Here is a 9,200-nt window from a genome sequence, read left to right on the forward strand (position 1 = left end):
AGGCAGCGACTCTGGGCACCTGTCTCAGGCTGCAGGCACGGGGACCTGCGGCTGCCACACACAGCATGAGGGCAGGAGGCCCCTGCCCCGACCATTCACAGTGGCACGTCTAGCTGCAGCAGTGAGAAGCCTGTGAGGCCACAGCTCATCCCTGTGCTGGTACCGCCACACGTGCTCACGTACACACGTGCTCAGGTACATACATGCTCAGGTACATACGTGCTCATGTATATACATGCCCAGGCACACACGTGCTTATGTACATATGTGCTCAGTCACACACGTGCTCAGGTACATACATGCTCAGGTACACACGTGCATGTTACAGGCCTGTGTGGGTGGACTTAGGTGTGTGGGCACCCATCCTGAATCGGGACAGAAACGTCATTTGTAGACCATGCATGACCTCAAAATCTTTCCATATTAAATTTTCAAAAACTGAAAACAAAATCAAACCAAACCAACAACCAACCCACTCCTCAGCAACTCTGTGTGCTCCAGTGTGGACAGTTCTCTGGACCACATGTTTAGTCCTGCAGATCAGACACGATTCCAATAAAATCAGCAGGAGGTAGAACACTTTATAGCCATTTTCTAGACACACGCTGTCTGATGGAAATCTAATGGGAACCACATAAGCAATTTTAAGGTTTCTAATGTCCACATTAAGAAACAAATAAAAAACAGGGGTCATTAGTTTTTTTTTTTTTTTTTTTTGAGATGAAGTCTTGCTCTGTCTCCCAGGCGGAGTGCAGTGGCGCAATCTCAGCTCACTGCAAGCTCCGCCTCCTGGGTTCACGCCATTCTCCTGCCTCAGCCTCCAGAGTAGCTGGGACTACAGGCGCCTGCCACCACGACTCGCTAGTTTTTTGTATTTTTAGTAGAGATGGGGTTTCACTTTGTTAGCCAGGATGGTCTCGATCTCCTGACTTCGTGATCCGCCCGTCTCGGCCTCCCAAAGTGCTGGGATTACAGGCGTGAGCCACCGCGCCGGGCCAATAGGTGTCATTAGTTTTAATATTTTGTTAAACCCAATCTATAAAAAAGTTATCATTTAAATCTGTAGTCAACGTAAAAAATTAGATTATTTCAGGTTCTCTGTTTCATAGGAAGCCTCAGAACCCGACCATGCAGTCTTCCCGTGCGCTCCCGGCAGGGGTGCACGCTCCCGCGCTCCATGGCCATGCATGCCTGGGAGACCACCGTCACGGACGTGCAGCTCTCCTGGGAAATCGGGCAGGGGGACGCTGTGTTCTCGACAGGCCACACGGCGAGCACATGGTGTGGGTGCACGTGGACAGCCCTGGATATGTGGATGGGCAGGGAGGACGGAGAGGTTCCTGCTTCTCCGAGTCACACAGTTGGAGGCAGGAGACGCCGTTTCCAGTGCTGGCCACGGAGCTGTGCTCACGGTGGCCATGTCGTGGTGGAGGGTCTCTGACGTGAGCATTGCTGATGCCCACTCAAACCCCTGGCCTGTGCAGAGGATGCAGAGCCACATGGCAACTGTGTTAGAACACTCAGCACCACTGCCTCGGGACAGGAATTACCTGGTAATCACCGGAGCTTGGGCTGGGGGTCCAGGGAACCGGAGAGCAGAGTGAGAGGCTGAGGTGCGGCATTGCTTGCTGCTTGGCAGGCCTGAGGGCCCTGTGAGAGGCCAGGGTGGAGATGGGACCTCAGTCCTGCAGCTGGCAGCTGGGTTCCTCCCACACGTGGGCATTCCTGGAAGCAGAGTCTCCCTGGGCCCCCAGCTAGGAGCGCAGACCTGCAAGACGCCCACAGCCTGGTGAGAACGGATAAATCTATATTGATTTCAGCCGTTTCACTGCTGCTATGGGGGTCAAGAGCCAGAGCAGTGCTGCTGGGACAGGCCACCTGGTCTCTCTGTGCCTGTTTCCTAACTCGTAAATGGAGGAACTGCCAGCACCTCACGGGCCACTGGGCAATTACTCACGGCAGCGAGTGCACGCACCTGGCTGGTTCTCAGCAGTCATGTCCAGTAGAAGGCGGCTGCCAGCCTCAGCACCCCGATGACATCACTGGCCTTTCTCCCACCAGGGCGCTGGGCCAGCCTCCCTCTCTGGGTCTCTGGACCCTACAGAATACAGGATGGTGCCCTGTGCAGACCTCAGAGTCTCCAGCGATGCCCAGGGTTGCTGTCCCATCAGGGCAGCAGAGGCTGCAAGCCCAGAGCTGCGTCTGGACAGAGCGAACCAGGCACCAGCTGCAGCCCTGCAGCAGGAAGACACCCCTCAGCCCCCACTCCAAGCAAGAGACACGTGTGGCTTAGCGGGACCTGACTGCAGCCTGACCAGCTCGGGGCCCAAACAATGCCTGTGGCTGCCTGGCGCCTGCGGCGCGGCACAGACGGTGCATGGGGAGCAAACCTGGTGTCCGTGAGCGCTCTGGCAATGGCTACCTCTCCCTCCTTCCTGGTCCTGCCACAGGGGCCGGAGCTGCGTGGGAGTCTTTCTGCTTCCCGTCGATTCAGTAACTCAGGCTCTCTCGTGAGTCCCAGCAAGAGAAGGGAGGTGAGGAGTAGGAAGGACATGGGGCCAGTTCATCCAGCTGGTGGCTGTCGTCCCCGAGATCGAAGTCTCAGGCCAGGCCTGCCCTTCAGGAGGCAGTGAGGATGGACCCTGTCACTGCTGGTGCTGGCCCCGCAGCCCACTCTGGGGAGGGGTCTCTCCTTGACAGGGGAGCTGGACGCCGCTAGGGTGTGCGTGAGCCCAGCCACTGCCACCCAGCGAGAGGAAGGCTGGGCTCCCGCAGGGTGGGGTTCTGGTGCACGCCCCACAGCCGGCGGTCCCCGAGGTCACATCTGATTTCCATGGAGCTCTGTCAGCTGGAACTGCTCCCAGGAAGCCCCTGAACCCCTCACACCAACCCCCGCTCCAGGCGCTCCTTTTGAGTGTGGACACCTCAGCAAGTGCAGTGCCCCCGTCTGACCTCAGGTGAGTCTGCGTCTCCACAACACACCCAGGGTGAAGCCGAGGGCTCTCCCTTTCCCGCCGCACTGTGGTGGTCCCTTCGTCCCCCAGGCCTCGCTAACAGTGGGAAGGGACACCGGGCCGGAGGCAGGAGTGGGTGTTGGCTGTGGCCTCAGGACAGTGCAGCCAGCAGGATTCGAGCTTCTGGTTGGGCAGCACCCTCAGAAGCCACCAGGTGGACCCCAGAGGCCGAGTCCAGGGGGTCTCTGTGGGCCACGCTCCCTCTCGGGCAGCAGCTCTTGGAGGGGGCCCCGTGTAAAAGCGGCCTTTGCTGTGTTCACCCCGTGAGACCTGCCGGCCGTCTGGCCTGTGGTGCTGGGATTTGGACATGGGCCCAGGCAGGCCCTCACAAGAGGGCGGCAGGAGCTGCAGCTGGAGCTGCTCAGAGCAGTGGGCTCTTCTCCAAATGGGTCCCCTGCCAGCCACTGTCCCAGCACCCGACTGGCCCAGAGCCATCCTCTTGGCCCCATGTGCTCAGCACCGCTGCCTCCCCAAGGCCATGCTAGGGCTCCGGGTATCTCAGACGTGGAGGCAAGGGGGTGGGGAGGCTTAGGTGAGAAGCCAGGAGCCAGCCTGCACATCCGGCTTCTCAGGCACTCATGGTGGTCACTTGGCCTGGACACTCTAGGCCTGAGCTCCTGCTCCATTTCGATGACCTTAGCAGTCAGCTTGGTGGGCAGCATGCCCGGGTAACCTGGAGAGATTCCATCCATGCCCTGTGTTGGGGGCTGGGCTCCTCCCTGAACTGAGCAGCCCCCTCTTGGGTCACTTCTGCCTCCTGGGCAGCTGGTGGTTGGTGGCGGCCGGACACCCATTGCCCCGGGCACACTCACCGGGATGGGGCCTCCACACAGGCCTGCTGGCTGGAGGTGTCACTGGCTCCCAGCCCTCCCGGCCAGCTTCCAGCTCAGCAGAATACCTGGGGCTTAGAGTAATCTCCTTCCCTTCCTCTTGTCAGTTGGCCAAGGCCCATGGAGGTAGCTTTGTTTGGGCGGCCGTCTCATGGAGCTGTGTGAGCACAGCTGTGGAGCGGGCAGAGTCACCGGCTTGGATTTTTCACCCTCTTCTTATTTCAGTTTATACGATGGAATGACTTGCAGCTGCTTCAAAGGGCTCCACCCAGAGCTCCATGCGCCACATCGTAGTCGGGGAGAGGAGCTGCCAGTGCAGCTGGAACCAATTAAACCCACCTATGCAGGCGCAGCAGAACCACCATGCACGCACGCTCACAGCAAAAACAGTCTCTTCGCAGGCAGGGCAGGGAGGCCCCGGCAGGTCCCATCACCCGGCATAAACCTGAGGTGCAAACCCAGCCTTGTGTTCACGGCCTCCCACCCCAGGGGACACAGAGCCCACCTTCGGACGGCAGACCTTGCATCGTCTTCTCACCGCCCCCTGCTCCAGTGTCCACACTCCTCGCTTGTCCTTCTCACCGCCCCCTGCTCCAGTGTCACACTCCTCGCTTGTTCCCTGCAGTTCATCTGAAAGTGCTTCCCCCGAGTTATTCCCCAACAACAGGCACTTTCCCTGCTTGAGCCTCCCACAGGGTGCCTGGCCAACCTCCGCTCCCTAAGACAAACCTGGGAGGTGCAGCCAGGCGTGGACGGGGTCTCAGGGCACCGAGAGCATCCTGGCATAGGCACACCAGCACGCAGGCATGGGGCAAAGTTAAACCAGACAAGCCAACCCTCTTTAAGGGTGACAGAGGCCCTGAGGCGGCTGCACTGTACCGGGCTTTGTTCTCCTGGGCATAAAAAGGACTTTTAAAAACTTTTTGCATTTATCATCATCATTCCACCATCACCAAGGTGCCTGGGATGCATAAAAAAGTATTTTTCCAAACTGGAAATCTGAAATAGAAGCACCAATAAAAACAGGTCCCAGATTTATGACTGTATTTTTTCACCTCTCTCTCTCTCACCCTCCATTTTTCTTTCTTCCAGATAGCTTGGGACTTCTGGAGAGAGGACTTGGCAGTGCGGAGTGTGGGGGCCCCTGTGAGCTGTGCCCCCCGACCCCATCTGCCCAGCCCGGCCGCAGCCCCAATTCTCACCCTGGGCGGGCGGCTGGGCGGGTCTGAGGCCCCTGGGACTCATCTGCGTGGTGCAAACAGCTGCTTTGGCAACTGAAATTAAAGATCAACTGGGAAGTAAACACAGAGGTTGTAAGACAGGGTGGAAGCTGGTTAAGAACCATATCTTTCTTTCTGTGATTTTGCATGCAGTTCCCCAGGTCTTTGCAGAGGTCACCTGGCATGGCCTCCCCTTAGTCACGAACTCTGGGTCCCGCTGTAGCCCAGTTTACCCAGATGTCCTCCGCCCAGAGGCCGCACCTGCACCACGGTCACACTGCACCAGCTGCCCACAGTGGAAACCATGTCCCCTGGAGTGGTGTGGGCAGCCTGGCAGAGGGGTCAGGGCCACAGCCCCATGGCCGAGCTCTGCACAAGGGCAGCCTTGGAGCAGGTCGCAGAAGAGAGGGGTCCCGTGGAGTCACAGTTTCCGCCTAGGGCCACGTAGTCCCGTTAGCACCTGGCATCCCCCAGTTGGATCTGAGGTTCGGAGTCTCGCAGGGGCCCAGCTTCCGTGGCCCTCCTGGTATCTAGCCGCTGCATCAGAAGGTGGGAGCTCCTGCTGTCTGCTCACGGCAGCAGGGATGGTTTGCCAACAGGGCTGAGGTGGAAATGGGGTGGGCAATCCCTGGAGGGGGCCTCTGCTCCATTTAAAACACTTGAACTTCACAGACACTGAGGACTTCATAATCGTGCTGCGTGAACAGCCTAGAATGCAGAGCCCTCCCTGGTGAAAAATTAGAACAGAACTACGTTGCTGACGGTGCTGGTCCTCCAAGTTAAACATAATCTCACATTTGCTTTAGTATTCTTTTAAGTGTAAGCAATTAGGTCTGTAATTTCGTTTAATCACTTGCTAGATTTCATTTTTTACATCCCAGCTATTCGGGGGTTAAAACTTTTAACCTGTTCATACTCTTTGAATATTTCAGGAGACCCGCGGAGGCAGTGCTGACGGGATCCCGGAGCTTACCTGCTACCAGAGAAGCCAATGTGGAGACTGTGGAACAGTCCCCACACAGAGTCCTCCTGGGACACACGCGGAATGTGCAATGCCAGGTGCCAGTGGCACATGCAGCCCCATCACGGCTCATGGGAGAAGCAAATGAGGAAAGCATGGAACGGTCTCTGTACAGGGTCCTCCTGGGACACACGCGGAATGTGCAATGCCAGGCGCCGACAGCACACACAGCCCCATTGCGGCTCATGGGGGGCGCCGCTCCTACCCCAAGGGTACCTGTTCTCCAGGCAGCAGCCCTGGCTTTGGGGAGCTCTGGCCTCTGGGCTGACGGTGTCTGTGTATGGCACGAGGCCCTCGCAGGGGTGGTAAACCCAGCCAGGCTCTGGCCACTGGGCTGACGGTGTCCACGTGTGGCACGAAGCCCTTGCGGGGGTGGTAAACCCAGCCAGGCGTGTGCACAGATCCTGGCCGCGCAGTTTCCCTTGTTCTTCTTCACTTCACTTCTGTTTGTCCTGTGCACATCAGGCTCCTTGCTTCAGCAAGACTTTTTCTCTCACTTTGTTATTTTATTTTTATTAAAGTGATCTTTTAAGTATTTTAGATATATTTTATGCTTATAATGACCATAACCACACAGCAGTGTTTTTGGGTGATCCCGCCACCCCCTCTGCTCACTTGGAATATTCTTTAAACTTCCTTTTGGTTTTCACCTTCAATTAAAAAAAAGTTTCACTGCTTTTCAGTGATTTCTAAGTTATAGGTATTTTCTACCAATGTCCTGCTGGGGAGGGTGACCATTTGGGGCTGTTGGAAATGTCCACCTCTAGGGCTGTTTGTTTCCTTCCCTGGGCCCCTCCTGTGTCGGGCCCAGGTGGAGGTGGACCCCACGCTAAGTGGGCATCAGCTCGTCTAGTGGGTGTTCACAGCAGCTGTGGGGATACCCACAGACAGGGACGGCTTGTCCATCACCTTCCAGCCTCCTCTACTAGATGTGACAAGAGAAATTCTTTGATCTTTTTAAAAATTTACTTCTTAATCACATGAGTAATAGCTAAATACACGTGGGATATTCTGAAGCAGATCTCAGGCTTCGTGTCATCTCATCCATCAACAATTTTGTTTGTATTTCTTACAGGTAAGGGCTTTTACCAATATCACCACAATATTGCTATCACATCCAGCTAAAGTAGCAGTCATCCCTTAATGGCATCCAAGGCCCAACCTCCTCCAGTTGCCTTGAGACATCTTTTATAGCAATCCCAGTGCTGCTGGGCCTGTGGGCAGGTGTGCAAGCCTCCTCTGCAGTGGGCTGTGGGACTGGGTTTTGGCCATTGGTCAGTGCCTATGAGTGGACATGATGCATACAACTTCCTGGCAGGACATGGGACCAGGAAAGATGCCCCTCCCCTGGTCTCCCCTGGGGGGAAGTGTGGGCTTGATGGTGGGCAGATTGTGAGCAGATCCCTGCCATATGCTCAGGATGGCCAGGCCTGGTCCTGCAGAGCTGCTGTATCCACTTCCATGCTAATGGTTTCCTGAGAGTGAGCTTCTAGATGATTCAGACCACTATTATTTAGGTCTTTGTCACAGCAGCCAATGTATCCTAATGTGCTGTGATTACATAGCCCATCTTATACAAATTATATTTTGTCTGGAATTAATAATTGCCTTGATTTTCAAATGGCTTTGCTCATATACCCATCCTCAATTCTCTCCCAACCTCTCAGTCTGAAACAGAAAACTCCCCATACAATGAGAATGCTGGTTCAGACCCCCCGGAAGCCCTCAGCTCTCCTGCACTGTCACCCAGGAGCCCCTCCCATCCCGACACCCCCGCCCCCTGTCTCTCCTGTGTCCTGGTGCCAGGTCCTCCTTCAGGGCTGATGCCTCGTTTTGGTGAAGCACATCCTCTAGCAGCCTCTGTACCGGTCTGAAAACGTCTTTTTCTCTTTACTCTTGACTGATAATATGGTTGGATTCCACTTCTAGGTAGGAAATCCTTTTCCTGAACGCACTGAGGCATTGCCAATGGCCAGCCGGCTTCCTTGCTGCTGTTTAGGGGCCCCACATACCCCTCTTCATCTTGGGTTCTGAACTGCAAAATGTCATGCGGCCAGCATTCAGCAGACAGCCAGGAGGACTAGAATGAGCCCAGAGTTCACGTGCTCCCTATCATCACATCTCGGTGACCTTCTGCAGCCCGGCTGCTGTCACGGGAGGCAGGGCCCGGCACCCGTGGCACCCCCCCCCCCCCCCCCCCGCCCCGGCTAAGGGGGCCCCCCCCCCGCCTGGTGAGAGGACATGCGTCCAGGGCGGAGCTTGTTGGAAGACAGCCTTTAGGTCTTGGAGTTGCTTTTGGAACTGGCGGCCCCACCTCTGTCTGCAGGCTTGTAGGGCGGCCCAGCTCCCGGTGTCTCCAGCTTCTCCTGGGCTTGGGATGCAGCTCACCCGCCCCTGCAGACCCACCTTGTGCCACTGCCGGCCTTTCCTCCGAACCACTGTGGCTTGCTGTTTTCTTCGTCCTGCGGGGTCACCCCCTCCACTCGCTGCCATTGTAGCGGAGTTTCTGGAGGTGGTAAAGGAAACACACATGCCCCACAGATCGCTGACAGGGCAGCTCCCGGAGCTCCGTCACTATTTAGGGGGAATCTTAATGGAGTGTCCTCTGCACGGACACCCGCCTCGCTTGGCCGTTCCTCCCCAGGTCCCGAAGCCTCCTCCTGAAGCGGCCACCAGCCACTCTGGTTTCGGGACGACCTCTTCTCTGGGAGGTGCCACTTCCCCTCTTCCTCTGGCCAGAGACGCCTCTCTCCTTCCATTTAGATAAACGTAGGTTCGACTCTGGCTGCGGAATCCCTGGCATTCCTGCCTGGTGAGGGGTGGCAGGAAACACCACCACTTCTGCTTGGGGGTCGTCGAGGGCCTGGAGTGGATCCTGAGCCTCCATCACAAGACAGCCCTGCCTGTAGAGGGGAGGATGGCAGACCCCCTCCTCCCCAACCCGAGGCCCCTCTCCAGAGCTCCCTGGGAAGATGCCAGCGTCTCAGGTGCCTCTCAGCGCGGGGCAGCCTGGGAAGGCGCCGGCGTCTCAGGTGCCTCTCAGCGCGGGGCAGCCTGGGAAGATGCCAGCGTCTCAGGTCCCTCGCAGCGCGGGGCAGCCTGGGAAGGCGCCGGC

General features: G+C 57.0%; 1 protein-coding gene across 1 annotated transcript; it reads left to right on the forward strand.

The window, feature by feature from the left end:
- Nucleotides 1-2,333: 2,333 nt before the first annotated feature.
- Nucleotides 2,334-6,771, forward strand: LOC111551024. The gene is made up of 3 exons (XM_023224813.1): nt 2,334-2,510; nt 2,737-2,957; nt 5,997-6,771. Exons 1-3 carry the CDS (start codon nt 2,334-2,336, stop codon nt 6,421-6,423), a joined length of 825 nt encoding a protein of 274 aa, XP_023080581.1. The 3' UTR covers nt 6,424-6,771.
- The last annotated feature ends 2,429 nt before the right edge of the window (nt 6,772-9,200 follow it).

The sequence above is a fragment of the Piliocolobus tephrosceles genome, chromosome 18, assembly GCF_002776525.5.
Source record: "Piliocolobus tephrosceles isolate RC106 chromosome 18, ASM277652v3, whole genome shotgun sequence".
NCBI classification, from domain to species: Eukaryota; Metazoa; Chordata; class Mammalia; order Primates; family Cercopithecidae; genus Piliocolobus; species Piliocolobus tephrosceles.

Coding starts and splice junctions, on each gene's coding strand:
- LOC111551024 (XM_023224813.1), top strand. CDS start 2,334: ATGCCTGTGGCTGCCTGGCGCCTGCGGCGCGGCACAGACGGTGCATGG. Junction 2,511..2,736: donor TCAGTAACTCAGGCTCTCTC/GTGAGTCCCAGC, acceptor GCGTGAGCCCAG/CCACTGCCACCCAGCGAGAG. Junction 2,958..5,996: donor GTGCCCCCGTCTGACCTCAG/GTGAGTCTGCGT, acceptor TGAATATTTCAG/GAGACCCGCGGAGGCAGTGC.